General features: G+C 38.3%; 1 protein-coding gene across 1 annotated transcript in view; it reads left to right on the top strand.

Annotated features, from left to right (window-relative positions):
* Nucleotides 1-773: 773 nt before the first annotated feature.
* Nucleotides 774-22,881, top strand: part of LOC115005895 (sodium channel protein type 5 subunit alpha-like) — a gene marked incomplete at its 5' end in the record, with an annotated part of 84,600 nt that continues 62,492 nt past the window's right edge. Inside the window, 3 exon segments of the mRNA XM_029427863.1 lie at nucleotides 774-865; nucleotides 3,975-4,217; nucleotides 8,943-9,006. Of these exon segments, the coding sequence (XP_029283723.1) occupies nucleotides 774-865; nucleotides 3,975-4,217; nucleotides 8,943-9,006 (399 nt within the window).

The following is a 22,881-nucleotide window of genomic DNA, read 5'->3' as shown; positions in this document are numbered from 1 at the left end:
CTTATATTACTGTTACTGTATTTTATTCTATTTAATTGTTACTCTCCACTTTACTCTCTTGCTCGTTGCTGTAACAATGTACATTTCTGTCACATTTCACGTATTGTTTTTAATTTTTACTTGTAACAGTAGGTGCAGTTTGGTCCGTGTGACACATTATGGTGGTGGTGAGCACTGATAACTTTAACCGGCTGCTAACATTCAGAACGAAGCACCTGTCACTCCCAGGACTGGAAACACACACTGCCAGGGAGCGTCCTCCCCTCCTCCATCATGTTTGATCATATCTAGTTTCTCCAGATAAAGAAAGTGAGCAGACAGGACGTCAGCTGCTCCACCAGCAGATGTTTCACAGATGTTTTAATGAGGACTTTGTCCTTTCAGTAAATGTCCCCTCTGAGGGATTTGTCTGCAGGTCGTCCGGGTCGCCTGATGTAGCTTCAGTTTTGCATGCGGCCTCAGCGAAGCAGGGTGATTAATAATACACATGATGGTTAATTGCAGCTCTAATTTACTCCCAAAATATATTTATAAGTTGACACAGAATGTGAAGTTCTGAGTCTCCAGCTGACACCGTGTGAGCAGCTTTCACCGCCTGACTTCATCTTCCTGAGAGTCCTTGTCTCTGGCTTGAACCTGCACTGTTGCCGTCTGTTTCTCTCTCTGTCTCTCTTCATTTCTCCGTCCTTCTGTGTCGGCTCGTTGTTGCTCAGTGTGGTCATACCCTTCTGTGTGTGTCTGTTCTTGTGCTTCTGTCTCCCGGCTTGTTGCAGATATGTGACTGAGTTTGTGGACCTGGGTAATGTGTCAGCCTTAAGGACGTTCAGGGTGCTGCGAGCGCTCAAAACCATCTCTGTCATCCCAGGTGAGGAAGCGAAACGCAGGGGAGTGAACATCAAACGCACCCTCTCTGGCGCCGGCCTGCTGGAAGAACTCAAATCAGTGGCTGTGTTTGAAATCTCATCCTGCATACTACCTGCTGAATAAAGCTGCTTCTTGACGTGCACTTTCTCAAAGTGCACGTCATGGGTAGTATGCAGAAAGAAGCACTTCAGAGTGGACATCAGAGGCTGAGCAGACAGTGACTTCACACAGAACTACTGCAGTGAGACCGCAGCGGCTTCTAATGCCTCATAAAAGGCTCAGTCTTTAATATAAATCAAAGCTAAATCTGTGGTTGAGTTTGTGTTAACGATGAATAACAGCTTTGTCAGCTCGCTGCATTTGACAGTCCAGAACTGTTTTAACAGCATCAGAACAAACACACAAATCTGAACCCAACTATCAGGATCAGGACTCACTTTGGCACAACTGTAGTTGTAAAATATTAGTAATAATGTAAATAATGTTAATATATTAGTAATAATATAAATAATGTTAATGTATTAGTAATAATATAAATAATGTTAATATATTAGTAATAATATTGAGGTTTAATAATGTTAATATATTAGTAATAATGTAAATAATGTTATTGTATTACTAATAATGTTGAGGTTTAATAATGATAATAATGTTAAATTATTAGTAATAATGTTGAGGTTTAATAATATTAATATATTAGTAATGTTAATATATTAATAATAATGTTGAGGTTTAATAATGTTATTATATTAGTAATAATGTTGAGGTTTAATAATGTTAATATATTAGTAATGTTAATATATTAATAATAATGTTGAGGTTTAATAATGTTAATATATTAGTAATGTTAATATATTAGTAATAATGTTGAGGTTTAATAATGTTATTATATTAGTAATAATGTTGAGGTTTAATAATATTAATATATTAGTAATGTTAATATATTAATAATAATGTTGAGGTTTAATAATGTTAATATATTAATAATAATGTTGAGGTTTAATATAGTTAATATATTAATAATAAGTTGCAGGTTTAATATGTTATTATATAATAATAATGTTGAGGTTTAATAATGTTATATAGTAATTAATAATGTTGAGGTTTAATAATGTTAATATATTAATACTAATGTTGAGGTTTAATAATGTTATTATATTAATAATCATATTGAGGTTTAATAATGGTTATTATATTAATAATATGTGAGGTTTAATAATGTTACTATATTAGAATAATGTTGAGGTTTAATAATGTTATTATATTAATAATGTTGTTAGGTTTAATAATGTTAATATATTAATAATGTTGAGGTTTAATAATGTATTATATTAGTAATAATGTTGAGGTTTTAATAATGTTAATATATTAGTAATAATGTGGAGGTTTAATAATGATAATAATGTTATTATATTAGTATAATGTGGAGGTTTAATAATGATAATAATGTTAATATCTTAGTAATATGTGAAGGTGTCACTTTGGGCTCATTTCTCACTATTTTCACTTATTTAAAAACAAACATTCAGGATATTAATGTAGAAAATAATCATCAGATTAATCCATCATGAAAATAATCATCAGTTAATATTCAAAGTAATTATAATCTAATGATATATTATCAGTCTTTAGCAGTCTTACATGTAAATATATTTGCCGTCCATTTTCTTACACATTTGTATCATACAGTAGATTATTATTATTATTATTATTATTATTATTATTATTATTATTATATTATTATTATTATTATTATTATTATTATAGATTATTCAAAACGTCGATCTGTTTCTTCCAACCTGTTGCTGGCTAGCCTCTGTATGTTTCCACTGTGCATGTTAGCATGTAGCGCTAACAGCGTTATTAACATGCCTCAAACATGTGATCTTCATGCCATGTAGCCTTGTTATAACAACGTCTAATCCTTGTTATAACTACAACGCAGTAGTAGCAACATGTTGGGAGCATGTCATAACTAAATATAGCTCGCTAGTCATTCATTAGCGGACAGACGCTTGTATTGAAGGAGGGATTTTGGCTGCAAATTGAAAGTGTGTCTGTTTCTAATGAATCAACTAAAAAGTGTGAAGAGAAACGGGTTGTTTGTTCTGGTTGGAGGTCTGCACCCTTTGTGTTGTCAGTGTTTGTTCCTGCTGTTCTCACCACATGTCCGTGTTGTGTTTTTATCTGGATGTTAACGAGGAGTTCTTGTTTTGCTTCGTTCTGTTGGTGATGATGACGGTGACATATTATACACAACATGAAGCTGCCGTCAGATGAAAACCTGTTCCAGAGTTTCACCTCACAGCAGACTTATATTTCTGTTTTCTTTTAATGAGTGATTTTGTGATTTATGTCTCTGGGGCATAAAGATGGCTGCCTGTGTCACTTCACTGAGGTTTAGCTTTAAAAAATAGTTTTTCTTTAACAAATTCATAAAGTGAGTTTTTGCTAACTTGTTGCTTTTACTCTATTTAGATTTGGGCCGAAATATTAAAAACTTTGCATGTTGGGAAGTCGATCTCCATCTTTATGGTCCCTAATCAACTGATTAAAAGTTCACCCAAAACAATACAAACAGTTTGTAGAGCTCCCCCCTCAGGCACTCTATGGGCCCACAATGAGTGTTCTGTCAAACGGCTTTAAGGCGAGCGGAGACGGACGTCATCAGAGGCCGAACGAATGAAAACGGTTATTAAACATCCGGAAAACTTTCTGAAATTCCTGCACAAGTATCTTGTATCCAACCGAGGACTACTTTCACTTAACTGATACTAAACAAAACATATTAATAAACATAAAACATTTGTTTTTGTTCGGCCTCCAACGAAGTCCGTTTCCATTAATTGGGCGCTCTGCTCTCCTCAACACCTTCTAATGGAAAACGTCTTCTGGGAAGAGCTGAGTACTATATTATATTGTTTTTGGGTGAACTATTCCTTTAAAGTAGTCGGCAATCTGACCCTTTATTTAAACTAGCTGCTTGTTTTTGATTGATTTTTAAATATACGTATTTATGAGTTTGAATCAAAGAGATTCTCTAAATGATGTTTCACAGCCACGATAACATTTTTCTGAATATTAATTGTGCGTCCCCGGCGGTCCGACAGGCCTGAAGACCATCGTGGGCGCTCTGATCCAGTCGGTGAAGAAGCTCGCTGACGTGATGATCCTCACTGTCTTCTGTCTGAGCGTCTTCGCCCTCATCGGCCTGCAGCTCTTCATGGGAAACCTGCGGCAGAAGTGTGTCCGCAGCACGGTGCACTGCGCCAACGGCAGCATGGTGGCCAACACCTCCTTCTACTGCAACAACAAGACCTGGGCCTCCCTGAAGGACTTCATCAACGACGAGGGTGAGGAGCAAACTCATCGTCCGAATGCATCGATTATATTATTACTGAATAATTCACACTTGGTGACAGAATGAAATGTGAGATTCTGGCTGTATTTAAAGTGTTCGAAAATGACTTTGTTGGGGATTGTTGCTCCAACACGAACCTTTGTTGTGCACAGAAAGAGTTACTTGAACACGGTTATGCTGAAAATCTGTAGTTCATGTCCTCATGGATGGATTACTGGGGTCCAAAGTATCAGAGGCCACACTGACACTGGCCTTCACCTGCGAAATGTGACTCAAAGAGACATGAACCAACCAGGAAGAGACTCAAAATGACTACAAAGATACACAAAATGACTACAAAGAGACACAACATGACTACAAAGAGACACAAAAGGACTACAAAGAAACACAAAGTGACTACAAAGAGACACAAAGTGACTACAAAGAAACACAAAGTGACTACAAAGAGACACAAAATTACTACAAAGATACACAAAATGACTACAAAGAAACACAAAGTGACTACAAAGAGACACAAAAGGACTACAAAGAAACACAAAGTGACTACAAAGAGACACAACGACTACAAAGAGACAAAACATGACTACAAAGAGACACAACGACTACAAAGAGACACAACGACTACAAAGAGACAAAACATGACTACAAAGAGACACAACGACTACAAAGAGACACAACGACTACAAAGAGACAAAACATGACTACAAAGAGACACAACGACTACAAAGAGACACAACGACTACAAAGAGAAACCCTGAACATTTCCTCTCCATTACACTTCTAGTCCTGCTGGTTTCTGGTAGTTGTGACGTTTCATCGTCTGCTCCAGGTTTACCTGTTGGTCCTTTCAGAAACGTGTCCAGTTTGCTCGCAGTGCAGAAACATGCATCATTTATATTTAGCCCTGTTATAACTCGTACCCCCCCCCCCCCCCCCGCCCCCGCCCCCAGCACACACATTGCGTTACAGTAAGTGTCAAAGCCTTTGAGCTTCTATTGAAGGCACTGAGGTGAAGTCCTGTTGTTTCTGGAGATGTGGGGGTTTAACATCATTCTCACACACACACACACACACACACACACACACACACACACACACACACACACACACACACACACACACACACACACACACATCGAGGTCAGGGTTAGGGAAACACTTAACGCTGCTGTCAGATGAAACCTGAGCTTTTTTGTTACCGACACACTGAAGTGTCTACGTGTCGCTGCATACGTTCATCTTTCTACACAACATGAAACTCTGCATCACTAGAAGTCTAGGAAATATTTATCTTTTCTTCTTCTTCGACTTCTCCTTCTTCTCCTTCTTCTCCTCCTCCTCCTTCTTCTTCTTCTTCTTCTTCTTCTTCTCCTTCTCCTTCTTCTTCTTCTTCTTCTCCTTCTCCTCCTTCTCCTTCTCCTTCTCCTTCTTCTTCTTCTTCTTCTTCTTCTCCTCCTCCTTCTCCTTCTTCTTCTTCTTCTTCTTCTTCTTCTCCTTCTTCTTCTTCTTCTTCTTCTTCTTCTTCTTCTTCAGTATTCTGTGTTTCTTCTTTTATTTCCTCACTAATACTTCAGAACATTTGCTCACAGCTGCTGTAATGAACATCTTACATGAACTCTGTAAAAAGTTTCTGAACAAATGAAGCTGCATTATTTCTAGTTTTACATCTGGTCAGCTGATGTCTGAGGACAGATGTTTGTAATCATAACGTCTTTAATTCATCTGCAGGATTAATACTCCATCCAGTGACTTCCATCTCTCGTCGTGTCCTGGTAAAGTGCTGTTTCTGGGGAACCTTTGACACTTTGATAAATGACCGTACACGACCCTTTATGACTTCAAGCAAACCATATTTTTCCCCCAATTATTTCTGTCTCGTTAGGAGCAGCGGCAGGAGATGCACAGTCCGGGAACAACAGAGGAGAAGCCCCGTTAAAAATACACCGCGGGACAAACAGACTCCCTTGTTATCCAAAAACAGATGTGTAATTATTTAAAGTAATGACGTCTGGCTGCAGCTGAGAGCCGAGCAGGACGGCAGCATTGTTACCACTTCGCCGTTTTAAAGGGCGGCACCACCCAAAATAAAGAGGACTCTGAGTTTACAGTAAAGAGGTTAGTCGGGACGTCCTTCTATTTATTCATTTCCAGTTTGCTTCGCCGTACATCACATCAAACAGATGTCCCCTGCAGGCTCCCGTATCGACCTCTAAAAGCTGCCGTGAAACCCGAGAGCCGCTCTGAAAACCTCAGCGGGGGATCAATGGTGGATGTTCTCCATGCTTAAACATTTCCCATCATGCCGTGTTTGTTCTGTCTGACAGCGGCACGCGGCCCGTCGGAGGGTTCAATACATGAATATAACAGTCAACATGTACGGCACGTTTCCTCTTCGCTGAGCAGCAGCTGGAGCTCAAATTGATTCTTCTCTTGAGTTAAATCTGCACATTACAGAAACCTCCTGAGATTTAAAATAAATAAAACAAGTGTTAAAGTCAGTGAAATGGTGATTAGAGCATCTTCAGCTTCTGTAATGTGTATAATTATGTGTAATTGCTGGGTCAGCTGCCCTCCAAGTGCATGATGGGAAATATTCTACAGGAAGACAAATAAGATTTTGATATATTTAAATACTCAAATCATTCTTCTTGATCTAAATCCTTATCCTCGCTGTCTTAACACAGAAACATTAACAATAAAGTCATTTAGATATCAACCCCCCCTCTGTTCTCCACATGGTACAGTCTGAGTTCCCTTCACTATAGTTCCACTTCCTGTGTGGACCAGCAGGTCATGAGGATGACCGTACTAATGCATCAGCTGCTTTATCATTCACAACCTGAAACATGCAGATAATGTGTGATCTAATGCTAACTGGAGGAGAAATCTACACACACACACACACTCACACTCACACACACACACTCACTCACACACACACACACACACACACACACACACACACACACACACACACACACACACACACTCCTCTCCAGTCTTCAGCCACGACACACATTCTGTTGCTGCTTTAGTTCACGTTCTGCATCCAACATGAATCAGGATTAACATGTTTCCTTCACTGGGGGGCGGATGAACAGTGCCTCAGTATATTCCACTTGTCATACCTGCAGCTTTCCATCATGTAAATGCTTCTCTTGCTGGTGGGGGTGCAGGAGGGGAGGGTGGAGGTGTATTTAGGCTTGTCAGAGTCATTTGCTGCTCTTGAGAATAAATGACATTAAGCCCACTCTCTCGATATCCTGTTGAGACAATTTCCCCGGTTTCTGCAGCGATGTGAAATCTTCTCAGACGGGGGTCGCTCCGAAAAAAACCTTTTTTATTAAATGTCAGTCTGCAGACTAATATGCATTTATTTGGGGAGTTAGGAAGCCTGAAGGTTCAGGTAATGACTTTAAGTAAACTGTTCCTCTCTGCTTTGTCTGGGGAGAAACAGCCTCGTTGACTAATCTCCGTGCACTGAAGGCTGCTGGGAACCAAAGCAGGACGCCGTGCGTTTTGTGCTGCGGCGGTCGGACGCGGTCAGAGACAAACACACTTTGCACGTGTACCGCCACAATAAAGGTCTGAAGACAATCTGAGGTTCTACTAGAGAGTGTTGAAACTTTGCTTCTGTTGTTTCCTCGAGTTCATCAGTGACATCTCGATGCAGTGCTGTGTGGTGCAGTTGAGTGCACGAGGTCTGGATCGTGTGTTGAATAACAGATGAGTGTTTCTCCGGCAGCCGTATGGAGCAACATGTCAGCGTGTCAGGGTCGGTCCACAAGTTGCATCTGATTCAAAGTTCCCCGTGTGTCCGCTTCCCCATCTCTGTTATGTAACGCTGACTCACACAGGGACGGCTTTCACAATAAAACATACAAATTCTGGTGCTGATGTTACATTTCACAAAGAGGAGGTGCAGCAGGTGGCCTGTCAGCCTGGCACATCGCTGAGGACAGAAGAACTTCAAATACTTCCTGTTACAATCAGTGACCACATGTATATATATATATATATATATATATATATATATACATATATACATATAATAACAGCTCGACTGTCCTCGTTCAGCACGTGATCTGGGTTCATCGTGATCTTGATCGGGTTGTTTGGCTCTGATTTAATTTGTCGTCTTTATGTTTGAACATTCGTCTGAAACTGGTGAAACATCTGCAGGATGTGCACTGGAGTTAAACATCACAGTCCTTCCTCTCATGTCCTCAAACCTCAACATTAAAAGCTTCTGATATTTGTGTGTTTGCTGCACGTAATGAAGTCAAAGTGTATTAATGCTCTTGTGGTCAGACGTGTAAATACTTCATGACCTCAGACGCTGAACCGGCCAAAACACCAGTTTAATGAGTTCATTGATCCAGACAGACACAGGAAGTCACCGGTCTCACCAAGTCAAAACATACCGTTAGAAAATATTTATATTTTGAACTTACTTTGAACTTGCACAGCTGCACAGCTGCACAGCTGCACACCTGCACACCTGCACAGCTGCTTTACAACTAACATACAGGAGTCAAGTCCTGTTTCTACCGTCCTCAGGTGTAATCATGCAATGTGTGTGTGTGTGTGTGTGTGTGTGTGTGTGTGTGTGTGTGTGTGTGTGTGTGTGTGTGTGTGTGTGTGTGTGTGTGTGTGTGTGTGTGTGTGTGTGTGTGTGTCAAACTGGAATCTAAAGAATTTTATTTTATTTTTCCAGAAAACTTCTACAAGGTGGAGGGAGCCAAGGATGCCTTAATCTGTGGGAACAGCAGCGACGCAGGGTGAGTCCCCTTTCTCTTCATTACAGGAGAAGCTGGGTGGAGGTGGAAGTGGAAGTGGAGGTGTGAGTGGAAGTGGAGGTGGAAGTGGAAGTGGAGGTGTGAGTGGAAGTGGAGGTGTGAGTGGAGGTGTGAGTGGAAGTGGAGGTGTGAGTGGAGGTGGAGGTGGATGGAGGTGTGAGTGGAGGTGGAGATGGAGGTGTGAGTGGAGGTGGAGATGGAGGTGTGAGTGGAGGTGGAGATGGAGGTGGAGGTGGAGGTGGAGATGGAGGTGTGAGTGGAGGTGGAGGTGGAGATGGAGGTGGAAGTGGAAGTGGAGGTGGAGGTGTGAGTGGAGATGGAGCTTGTTGAAGGATGCATGGAGGAGCTCAAACTCAGAGAGCAGTTGGTTGTGAAAAGAGTCATGTGATGGCGATTGTTTGATACATGATGATTATATTATTACACAGCACTGATGACGTCACAGTGACTCTTCTTACATACAGTCTCTGCTCAACATGTATACATTTGACTTTTTCTTGCACAAACTATGAAATGTAGCAAGAGGAAGGTGATGATGGAACATGCTCACTGCACAGTGTTCTCTGCTGGCTGTTTGTAAACACAGTAGTGTTTAGTTTTGGCTAAATGAAGCTGCGTGTGTCTCATCATCTGTCGGCTCTCACCGCCGCTCCGTGGACTGCAGTGTTGTGTGACATGTCAGAAAGGACTAGTGTCTGTGCTGACGGCCCACGCTCAGAGCAGGACGCTGACAGACACTGAATGACACAACAAACCGTGTGTGTGTGTGTGTGTGTGTGTGTGTGTGTGTGTGTGTGTGTGTGTGTGTGTGTGTGAAGAAGAGACCATGTCATGTGAAACAGATCTGAAGATTCCAGCACATAACAAGCGAACAGAAGATGAGTCTCGACTGACACGTAGCAACGTGAAGGAAACGAGCTACAGGGGAGTCAGAAGAAGAGCAGAGAGAGGAGATGACAGAGCGCTGTTACAGGAGACAAGAGGGAGAGAGAGAGATGTGAGAGAGAGAGATAAGGGAGAGAGAGATAAGGGAGAGAGAGATGGAGAGAGAGAGATAAGAGAGAGAGATATATGAGAGAGATATGAGAAAGAGAGATGAGGGAGATGAGAGAGAGAGAGAGAGAGAGAGATGAGAGAGATGATGGAGAGAGAGATGAGAGAGATGATGGAGAGAGAGATGAGAGAGAGAGAGAGGGAGATGTGAGAGAGACAGAGAGAGAGATGAGAGAGATGATGGAGAGGAGAGAGAGAGAGAGATGAGAGAGATGAGAGAGACAGAGAGAAAGATGAGAGATGAGAGAGATGTGAGAGAGACAGAGAGAAAGATGAGAGAGAAAGAGGAGAGAGAGATGAGAGAGAGATGACAGAGATGACAGAGAGAGAGATGAGAGATGAGAGAGATGTGAGAGAGACAGAGAGAAAGATGAGAGAGAAAGAGGAGAGAGAGATGAGAGAGAGATGACAGAGATGACAGAGAGAGAGATGAGAGATGAGAGAGATATGAGAGAGATGAGGGAGATGAGAGAGATGAGAGAGATGAGAGATGAGAGAGATATGAGAGAGATGAGAAAGATGAGAGAGAAAGAGGAGAGAGAGATGAGAGAGAGATGACAGAGATGACAGAGAGAGAGATGAGAGATGAGAGAGATATGAGAGAGATGAGAGATGAGAGAGATATGAGAGAGATGAGGGAGATGAGCGGTCCGTGATGACAGTGATGTTGATCACAGGGTTGTTTGCTTCCTGTGCTGAAGCTGCTCACGCATGATGCTGATTCTCCGGCCTGAGGGCAAAGGTCACTGAGCTAACCCACTCTGACACACACACTGACACACACACTGACACACACAACCAGCTGCACACACACACGGCCACACGTTATTAGCACTGTTAGTCTCTTCTGTACCTTTTATTTTCTTTAGGTGATGTCACAGGTTGTTGTTCAGGCTGTCAGAGCTGCAGGTCGTTATTCAGTCTTGTGTTTGTTGTGTTTGTTGTGTTTGTTGTGTTTGTTGTGTTTGTTGTGTTGTGTGTTGTAGTTTGACTTCATGATGAAGATCAGATTAGATAGAAAACTCGATTTCTGTACTTTGGCAACTTTCATGTTTTTCTGAAATGATTTTTAGGAATTCAATTTTCTCAAAGGGCTTAAAATCGTGCATTCAGCTGCCATCTTTTTTTATTCAACCAGCTGTCTTTCACTGATTGAGGCAGAATATTTGGTTAATTAAACACATGTTGTGAATTTTGGAAATTATAACATCTATCTTTTTTCAAAGTTTTTTTCTGGACTTTAAACGCTGCAGTGTTTGTGTTTCACGAGTCTGAAACCAGTTTGTCTGAAGGTAAAGTTTGTGCAGCAGATCAGTGTATAATTAGATTGAATTGTTTTGTCACTATACTGTACAGTGTGAGGATAGTTCAGATGAGCTGCAGTGTTTCTCATTGTTGCATATTTGGATTCATATCTTCCAATAACGAAGTTCTGTATTGAGATTTAAATCTGCATGTTGTGTCAGGCTGCATCACCTCAAAACAGAGTCTTCTGTACTTTTCCATTTCCATCTTTGTGAATGTCCTCTGGCTCACCGTCAGAATGATATTCTGCACACAAGCGGCTTCACTTCAGATCTAAAATGAAAGGAATTAACTGAACGATAGAAAACCTCCAGTGCTGTAATTCAAACGAGGCAAACCTGCCGAGTGGAAGCTGGCGTGGCCAGGTTCTCTGTAACGCCTTTAATTAGCAGAAAGTGAGCGCTGAGATAACTTTACTTGTATCAACGTCAGTAAATATTTGGCTGTCAGAGAGACAGATGTGACCTATAAGATGTGTGCAGCCCGTCATGTGACCCTGTCAACGTTCTGCTGACATGCCTGCAACATGCCAACCACACGGCGAGCACGCAGCGACGATAGGGAGTGACAGCCGGCCCCGCGGGCGGCCTCGTTATGGGATGCTAATTAGCATCCGTAGTTAGGGGCTCTAGTTACGGGAGCACATTGGCATGCAGCATGTGACCCGTGAGGTCACCGGGATGAAGTAGTTTGGGGCTGACAGGAAGTCATCCGAGGGGCCGGAGCGCAGGATCTGATTTATCAGCACAGCATGCGAGCCGCCGTTATTTATCCTGCTCGCTGCTTTTAAAAGAATCGAATCCTCGTTTAATCCTCTTTTTCACTCTCTGCATTCATATGTGTGTTCCAGTCACAGAATTATTCCAGCCAACGGTTTCCTGAAAAATAAACAGAATACAAAAAGCAGAAACATGTTTTTGAAGACGAGTCCAAAAACCCTCAAAGACTTTTCTGTCCTGAAATATTCCCTCCTGCTCACAGTGAATGTACCTGTGTTCCTCCAGTCAGGGACGAGGAAGATGACAGTGTCTACTTCACTGCACACATTTTAAATATGTATTTCAGGGTTTAGGATATACATTCCAACACCTTTTAGGTTTTGTTTTTTAAGTTTTACTTTAATTTTGACAAAATTAGCATCTTATTTCTGTGACTGGAATATAATAAGTGTAAAACTCTCAAATAACAGACTGGAGCTATACAGAGCCCAGGTTAAAAATAAAGTTAAGTCCACTTATACTTCCATACTTGATTAATGCACTAACAGTGTGCTATTCTGGATGTACTAAAAATGTTATTAGTAGACTAATTAAATATCACTCATGCTACTAAAGATATACTTAAATACAATTAAGTGTAAAACTGTGCAGCATTAATATGCACTTAAATATACTTAACCCTTCATTGTATTATTAGAACAGTTGTTGAATACACATCGTGTGTTTCGATCTATTTAAAGTCCTGTGCAGCCTCCTGCAGCTCCATCAGGCCCACAAGATGTTTCCACGTTATTACTGGAAACCAGTCGAAGCCTTTATTCGGCCATAATGTGACAAGACAATCCAGGAGCAAATTGAAAAGGTGGAGGTGCGTTTTTAATCATCATTGACCCAGCTTCGTCTCAGAACGTCTCCGCTGTCGTCGCAGCAGTTAGAGAGAAATATGACTCTGGGGAGAGACGGCTGCCGAGGGGCTGGTTTCCTGGAAAACACTGATATTCATCATTCCATTAGCCTAGCATCCACTGCTGCCATGTCGATGCAGTGTGTGTGTGTGTGTGTGTGTGTGTGTGTGTGTGTGTGTGTGTGTGTGTGTGTGTGTGTGTGTGTGTGTGTGTGTGTGTGTGTGTGTGTTTGTGTGTGTGTGTGTGTGTGCGCCATTAAATTAGTTTAGCATTAATTTCCAATGACTTACCAACTCTGTGTGTTTGTGTTTCCTCTGAGCCATGTTGACGCTCCTCCAACTGTGTGTGTGTGTGTTCCACTTTAAATGTGAAGGTCTCAGCCCCCCCCCCCCTCTATTATAAATGGTGAAAACATTATGTTAAAAGCTGCATTGATCAATAACTCAACTACAGTATTGAAAACATTTTTCAAAGTGGGGGTTGATTTTGCACTTGTGTGTGTCTGTGTGTTTGTGTGTGTGTGTGTGCGTGTGTGTGTGTGTGTGGGGGGGGAGGTGTTTAATTTGAGTTATGAGCTCTCCTGGAGGCAGTGAATGTGACATCTGTCCAATGTTCAGCTAAAGACACAAAAGAGGTTTCCACCACCTAAACCCCAGTCCACAGGGAGATAAGAGTGTGTGTGCGTGTGTGTGTGTGTGTGTGTGTGGATCCTTTTGTTTTTTCCTCTGTGCTATATTACCTTTACACTATATTTGTACATGTATACATATGTGTATATTTATAGCATTTTATCCTCCTTGACTTTGAAAACTGTGCTACCCTTTTTGCATTTGAAATATATATATATTTCTTTAATTAAATGTATTTCCTATATATTTCTTATTATTGTTTTTGTTGCCGTTTATGAATTACAAATATTAAGTACTGCATTAATACTTTTACTGCATTAATACTCTTTCTACTTTTACTGCATTAATACTCTTACTGAATTAATAATCTTACTGAATTAATACTCTTACTGCATTAATACTCTTTCTACTCTTACTGCATTAATACTCTTACTGCATTAATACTCTTTCTACTCTTACTGCATTAATACTCTTATTGCATTAATACTCTTACTGCATTAATACTCTTACTGCATTAATACTCTTATTGCATTAATACTCTTACTGCATTAATACTCTTACTGCATTAATAATCTTACTGCATTAATACTCTTACTGCATTAATACTCGTACTGCATTAATACTCTTACTGCATTAATACTCTTACTGCATTAATAATCTTACTGCATTAATAATCTTACTGCATTAATACTCTTACTGCATTAATACTCTTACTGCATTAATAATATTACTGCATTAATACTCTTACTGCATTAATAATATTACTGCATTAATACTCTTACTGCATTAATACTCTTACCGCATTAATACTCTTACTGCATTAATACTCTTACTGCATTAATACTCTTACTGCATTAATAATATTACTGCATTAATAATATTACTGCATTAATACTCTTACTGCATTAATAATCTTACTGCATTAATACTCTTACTGCATGAATACTGTTACTGCATTAATACTCTTACTGCATGAATACTCGTACTGCATTAATAATATTACTGCATTAATACTCTTACTGCATTAATAATATTACTGCATTAATACTCGTACTGCATTAATAATCTTACTGCATTAATATTACTGCATTAATACTCTTACTGCATTAATACTCTTACTGCATTAATAATCTCACTGCATAATAATACTGCATAATAATATTACTGCATAATACTCTTACTGCATAATATTACTGCATTAATACTCTTACTGCATTAATAATATTACTGCATTAATACTCTTACTGCATGAATACTCTTACTGCATTAATACTCTTACTGCATGAATACTCGTACTGCATTAATACTCTTACTGCATTAATACTCTTACTGCATTAATACTCTTACTGCATTAATACTCTTACTGCATTAATACTCTTACTGCATTAATACTCTTACTGCATTAATAATCTTACTGCATTAATAATATTACTGCATTAATACTCTTACTTCATTAATACTCTTACTGCATTAATACTCGTACTGCATTAATACTCATACTGCATTAATACTCTTACTGCATTAATACTCTTACTGCATTAATACTCGTACTGCATTAATACTCTTACTGCATTAATACTCTTACTGCATTAATACTCTTACCGCATTAATACTCTTACTTCATTAATACTTGTACTGCATTAATACTCGTACTGCATTAATACTCTTACTGCATTAATACTCTTACTGCATTAATAATATTACTGCATTAATACTCTTACTGCATTAATAATATTACTGCATTAATACTCTTAATGCATTAATAATCTTACTGTGTTAATACTCTTACCGCATTAATACTCTTACTTCATTAATACTCTTACCACATTAATACTCTTACTGCATTAATACTCTTACTGCATTAATACTCTTACCGCATTAATAGTCTTACCGCATTAATAATATTACTGCATTAATAATATTACTGCATTAATATTCGTACTGCATTAATACTCGTACTGCATTAATACTCGTACTGCATTAATACTCTTACTTCGTTAATACTCGTACTGCATTAATACTCGTACTGCATTAATACTCGTACTGCATTAATACTCTTACTGCATTAATAATCTTACTGCATTAATACTCATACTGCATTAATACTCTTACTGCATTAATAATCTTACTGCATTAATACTCTTACTGCATTCATACTCTTACTGCATTAATAATCTTACTGCATTAATAATCTTACTGCATTAATACTCTTACTGCATTCATACTCTTACTGCATTAATAATATTACTGCATTAATACTCTTACTGCATTAATAATCTTACTGCATTAATACTCTTACTGCATTAATAATATTACTGCATTAATACTCGTACTGCATTAATAATCTTACTGCATTAATAATCTTACTGCATTAATACTCTTACTGCATTAATAATCTTACTGCATTAATACTCTTACTGCATTAATAATATTACTGCATTAATACTCGTACTGCATTAATAATCTTACTGCATTAATAATATTACTGCATTAATAATCTTACTGCATTAATAATATTACTGCATTAATACTCTTACTGCATTAATACTCTTACTGCATTAATAATATTACTGCATTAATACTCGTACTGCATTAATACTCTTACTGCATTAATACTCGTACTGCATTAATACTCTTACTGCATTAATACTCTTACTGCCTTAATACTCTTACTGCATTAATAATATTACTGCATTCATACTCTTACTGCATTAATAATCTTACTGCATTAATAATCTTACTGAATTAATACTCTTACTGCATTAATAATATTACTGCATTAATACTTGTACTGCATTAATACTCTTACTGCATTAATAATCTTACTGCATTAATACTCTTACTGCATTAATACTCTTACTGCCTTAATACTCTTACTGCATTAATAATATTACTGCATTAATACTCTTACTGCCTTAATACTCTTACTGCATTAATAATATTACTGCATTAATAATATTACTGCATTAATACTCTTACCGCATTAATACTCTTACCGCATTAATACTCTTACCGCATTAATACTCTTACTTCATTAATACTCGTACTGCATTAATACTCTTACTGCATTAATACTCTTACTGCATTAATAATCTTACCGCATTAATACTCGTACTGCATTAATACTCTTACTGCATTAATAATCTTACTGCATTAATACTCTTACTGCATTCATACTCTTACTGCATTAATAATCTTACTGCATTAATACTCATACTGCATTAATACTCTTACTGCATTAATAATCTTACTGCATTAATACTCTTACTGCATTCATACTCTTACTGCATTAATAATCTTACTGCATTAATACTCGTACAGCATTAATAATCTTACTGAATTAATACTCTTACTTCATTAATACTCTTACTGCATTCATAATCTTACTGCATTAATAATCTTACTGCATTCATACTCTTACTGCATTACTAATCTTACTGCATTAATAATCTTACTGCATTAATACTCTTACTGCATTCATACTCTTACTGCATTAATAATATTACTGCATTAATACTCTTACTGCATTAATAATCTTACTGCATTAATACTCTTACTGCATTAATAATATTACTGCATTAATACTCGTACTGCATTAATAATCTTACTGCATTAATAATCTTACTGCATTAATACTCTTACTGCATTAATAATCTTACTGCATTAATACTCTTACTGCATTAATAATATTACTGCATTAATACTCGTACTGCATTAATAATCTTACTGCATTAATAATATTACTGCATTAATAATCTTACTGCATTAATAATATTACTGCATTAATACTCTTACTGCATTAATACTCTTACTGCATTAATAATATTACTGCATTAATACTCGTACTGCATTAATACTCTTACTGCATTAATACTCGTACTGCATTAATACTCTTACTGCATTAATACTCTTACTGCCTTAATACTCTTACTGCATTAATAATATTACTGCATTAATACTCTTACCGCATTAATACTCTTACTTCATTAATACTTGTACTGCATTAATACTCGTACTGCATTAATACTCTTACTGCATTAATACTCTTACTGCATTCATACTCTTACTGCATTAATAATCTTACTGCATTAATAATCTTACTGAATTAATACTCTTACTGCATTAATAATATTACTGCATTAATACTTGTACTGCATTAATACTCTTACTGCATTAATAATATTACTGCATTAATACTCTTACTGCATTAATACTCTTACTGCCTTAATACTCTTACTGCATTAATAATATTACTGCATTAATACTCTTACTGCCTTAATACTCTTACTGCATTAATAATATTACTGCATTAATAATATTACTGCATTAATACTCTTACCGCATTAATACTCTTACCGCATTAATACTCTTACTTCATTAATACTCGTACTGCATTAATACTCTTACTGCATTAATACTCTTACTGCATTAATAATCTTACCGCATTAATACTCGTACTGCATTAATACTCGTACTGCATTAATAATCTTACTGCATTAATACTCTTACTGCATTAATAATCTTACTGCATTAATACTCTTACTGCATTCATACTCTTACTGCATTAATAATCTTACTGCATTAATACTCGTACTGCATTAATAATCTTACTGAATTAATACTCTTACTTCATTAATACTCTTACTGCATTCATAATCTTACTGCATTAATACTCGTTCTGCATTAATACTCTTACCGCATTAATACTCTTACCGCATTAATACTCTTACCGCATTAATACTCTTACTTCATTAATACTCGTACTGCATTAATACTCTTACTGCATTAATACTCTTACTGCATTAATAATCTTACCGCATTAATAGTCTTACAGCATTAATAATATTACTGTATTAATACTCATACTGCATTAATACTCGTACTGCATTAATACTCTTACTTCATTAATACTCGTACTGCATTAATAATCTTACTGCATTAATACTCATACTGCATTAATACTCTTACTGCATTAATAATCTTACTGCATTAATACTCTTACTGCATTCATACTCTTACTGCATTAATAATCTTACTGCATTAATACTCGTACTGCATTAATAATCTTACTGAATTAATACTCTTACTTCATTAATACTCTTACTGCATTCATAATCTTACTGCATTAATAATCTTACTGCATTCATACTCTTACTGCATTAATAATCTTACTGCATTCATAATCTTACTGCATTAATACTCTTACTGCATTCATAATCTTACTGAATTAATAATATTACTGCATTAATAATCTTACTGAATTAATACTCTTACTACATTAATAATCTTACTGCATTAATAATCTTACTGAATTAATAATATTACTGCATTAATAATCTTACTACATTAATAATATTACTGCATTAATAATCTTACTAAATTAATACTCTTACTACATTAATAATCTTACTGCATTAATAATCTTACTGAATTAATACTCTTACTGCATTAATAATCTTACTACATTAATAATCTTACTGCATTAATAATCTTACTGAATTAATAATCTTACTGAATTAATACTCTTACTGAATTAATACTCTTACTGCATTAATAATCTTACTACATTAATAATCTTACTGCATTAATAATCTTACTGAATTAATAATCTTACTGCATTAATACTCTTACTGCATTAATACTCTTACTGCATTAATACTCGTACTGCATTAATACTCTTACTGCATTAATAATCTTACTGCATTAATAATCTTACTGCATTAATACTCGTACTGCATTAATACTCGTACTGCGTTAATACTCTTACTGCGTTAATACTCTTACTGCATTAATAATATTACTGCATTAATACTCTTACTGCATTAATACTCTTACTACCAGGAAAGAGCTTAATTTGTTTTGCACATCTTCATAATTATTTGGTGACAGAGAATAAACTGGATCACTGACAACAGCCCACGCTGAAAGGATGAAATGAACTTCATCGATCCCTGAGGGTGGATCAGGTCACGGCAGGAGACACACACACACACACACACACACACACACAAACGTGTCTTATAAGGAACAATAATTTAAACACAACACCACAGAACATGTTGCTCTGCTGGCGTTAAAGTTGACACACAGCTGCTCAACATTCAAAGACTTCTTTTGTTCTGAGAAATGACCAACAGCACGACGTGTAAACCCGAAAGGACGAGTGACACCTGAGCTGTACACAAATAAACGCGCTGCATGTGAACTAACCGACCCCGAGGAAAAACAACATCACAGCCGACACGCTGACCTTCTCCTCCTGCCTACGTCCAACTCCCTCAGACGGGATTATGTCGACTATCTTGATCATGAACCCCCCCGTATGTCATCTGCACTGACGGACCAAACCCTCCCACCACACATACACACACACACACACACACACACACACACACACACACACACACGCTGAAGCATGGGTAACCAGAGGACAAATTAGAAAAGAGAGGGAGCAGCTCTGTTTACTCAGGAAGAGGAAATCTGATTTACCGTCTGATTCTTGAACCATTAGTTGATTCACTTCAGACGAGGAAACCTAAAACCATAAGTGGGATGAACTGTACTGGATGTTTTCTGTCTTTACGTCCTGAATTATATATTTTTACCTCCACCCCAAAACAACGAAGGTGGATGAATCACGTTTCAATCAAAGGAGACAAAGAAAGTTTTTACATTGTAGTAAAAGTTTAGATTATTTAGTCTAAAAGAATGAATGTTTGTGGCTTCTAATCCTGAGAGCATTGGGAGAACTGAGAGAACATGATTGGCTCATAGATATTACAGCGAGGAGGATATGAAAATAATTCATCCTCTCCACGTTTGTGCCTTCCGTAACAACAAGGAACAACAAACCTCACTATTGTCCTCTCTGAGCTTCCGTACAAAGCGGCGGCGCTCGCTGTGTGTTTGTTGGAGTGTGAGTAAACAGTCTGTCTGCAGGAGACGCCATATTGAGGTAAATTATGGAGTCAGCATTAAAGATTAAACACGACAGAGTTCACCCCGGAGACCACAGAGGAAGTGGTCTCAGAGAAATGAATATTTATTGACAAGTGGCGTTATTGACACAGAATGAGTTGACACGTGGGAGCAGATGGTCTGTGTGTGTGTGTGTGTGTGTGTGTGTGTGTGTGTGTGTGTGTGTGTGTGTGTGTGTGTGTGTGTGTGTGTGTGTGTGTGTGTGTGTGTGTGTGTGTGTGTGAGTGTGTGAGTGAGATCTGATCGATATTGTCTCACGCCGGACTGAGAGACGGACGGAGAGAAAGAAAGCAGAAAACAGTTTCAGCTTCAGTCCACAGACGTCAGCTCACAAGACAGAAATAATATTTAAGAACTGCGTCCAGACATCCGGATAAACCATCACCTGCAAACCTTCATCAGGGTAACATCATGATTACTAAACGTCAGAATGAAGATCGATGATTAATTCATAGGGCTCGTGTTGAAACTTACTCGCGCTTCAATCAAATTTAAATATAAAGCCCAATATGTTACACATCTGTCTCCGCGGCTTTACAGACTGTACACATTCCCTGAAAGAACTCCACAATTAAAGATGGATGTCGTGTATACAGAATAATCTCAATCTCACCCGCAGCAGATTAAACCACGCGGACGTCTGGCGTCTGTGTGAGGTGCGTCTACAGTTTGCATCCTTTGCGTCTGGAGGTACAGACCATGTATGGAGGTCGGCCCACTCCCTACTTCCTACACTCCTGCAAACAAGAAGAAATATTGTGCGAATGCAACGCAACTGTTCAGAGTAAAAGGAGGAGACAAACAGTTCCATCTGAACGTGTTCGACAAATGCATTTCCATTACATAATTATATAATTTATCACATGATGTCTTTAGAGCCAAGTAAAATTGCTTTTACAAGTGTAAACACGGTCTGCATGGTCGAGTGCCATTTCCATTCAACTTTTTGTTTTCGCTAATGTAAAAAGATGAAAAATAACAACAAATAACAGGTTCTGAGCAGCAAACAGCAGGTCGGAGAGACGCGGTGAAAGCAGACTTTAAAACAAACAACAAGGAATGACAAAGAGAAGAAGAGCAGAGAGTCAGAGTTGAGTGAGTTTACTGTTATCTCTGAAGTTTCTCTGAAGTGAGAATATTGATCGGCAGAAGGACTGACGGACGGAGCTGATCTCGATCCCACGTCTTCAGTCCATGGTGGTCTCCTCGCCCCGCCGAGACGCCGTCCCCGACGCCCCCTCAGGCTCTATTTCTGTAGCGTCACATTATCCTCCCGCTATAAATCATTTGGACACAGCCGGTGAAATGAACATGACTTAGCACTCTGCGCTATTCTCAAGGAACGCCAACAAGTGTCTCAATCAATGCCAACGCGGCTTCTTCCCATACCAACACACATCGCTAAGTAATGAGCCACTCGAGAACTCATTTCATAGGGATTTTGCAACAGCCGAGGGCAGTTGTCAGGCTGCTCTTCTCTTTTAAAATGCATGTAGAGCAGCAAGGCTCTCCGCTGAAACCAGTGCTCAGGGAGTAAACAGCTTTCCAACCTCAGGATGTTAAATCTCTCCATTAAAAACAAGGACAATCAAAGTCAGACGACAGGGCTTGACACTGACACTGACATTGAAGTGATACATAAAAAGTTACAATCTTTTCCCCATATAGTTGTTATCGCGGGACGGATCCCTCCCCAGCTCCTCCCGTCCACATGAAGAAGTATCCCTGGGTAAGACACTGAATCCCCGACAGACCAGCGCCCGGCAGGGAAGCTCACAACCATCAGTGTTTTAATGTGTGAACAAGGTGGGAATTGGATGAAGTGCTAAAATACATGGAGCCAGTTGCCCATCCCTGCTCTAAGCTCTAAGGTGACCTTCCAGTGTAGAAAACATGATAAAGTGCCCTCTAAGGTGACCTTCTAGTGGAAAAAACATGATAAAGTGCCCTCTGAGGTGACCTTCCAGTGGAGAAAACATGATAAAGTGCCCTCTAAGGTGACCTTCTAGTGGAGAAAACATGATAAAGTGCCCTCTAAGGTGACCTTCTAGTGGAAAAAACATGATAAAGTGCCCTCTGAGGTCACCTTCTAGTGGAGAAAACATGATAAAGTGCCCTCTAAGGTGACCTTCCAGTGGAGAAAACATGATAAAGTGCCCTCTAAGGTGACCTTCTAGTGGAAAAAACATGATAAAGTGCCCTCTGAGGTCACCTTCTAGTGGAGAAAACATGATAAAGTGCCCTCTAAGGTGACCTTCCAGTGTAGAA

Source organism: Cottoperca gobio, unplaced genomic scaffold (genome assembly GCF_900634415.1).
Source record: "Cottoperca gobio unplaced genomic scaffold, fCotGob3.1 fCotGob3_388arrow_ctg1, whole genome shotgun sequence".
NCBI classification, from domain to species: Eukaryota; Metazoa; Chordata; class Actinopteri; order Perciformes; family Bovichtidae; genus Cottoperca; species Cottoperca gobio.
Note: the sequence above shows the minus strand (reverse complement) of the source record. Positions and strands in the feature narration are given on the sequence as shown.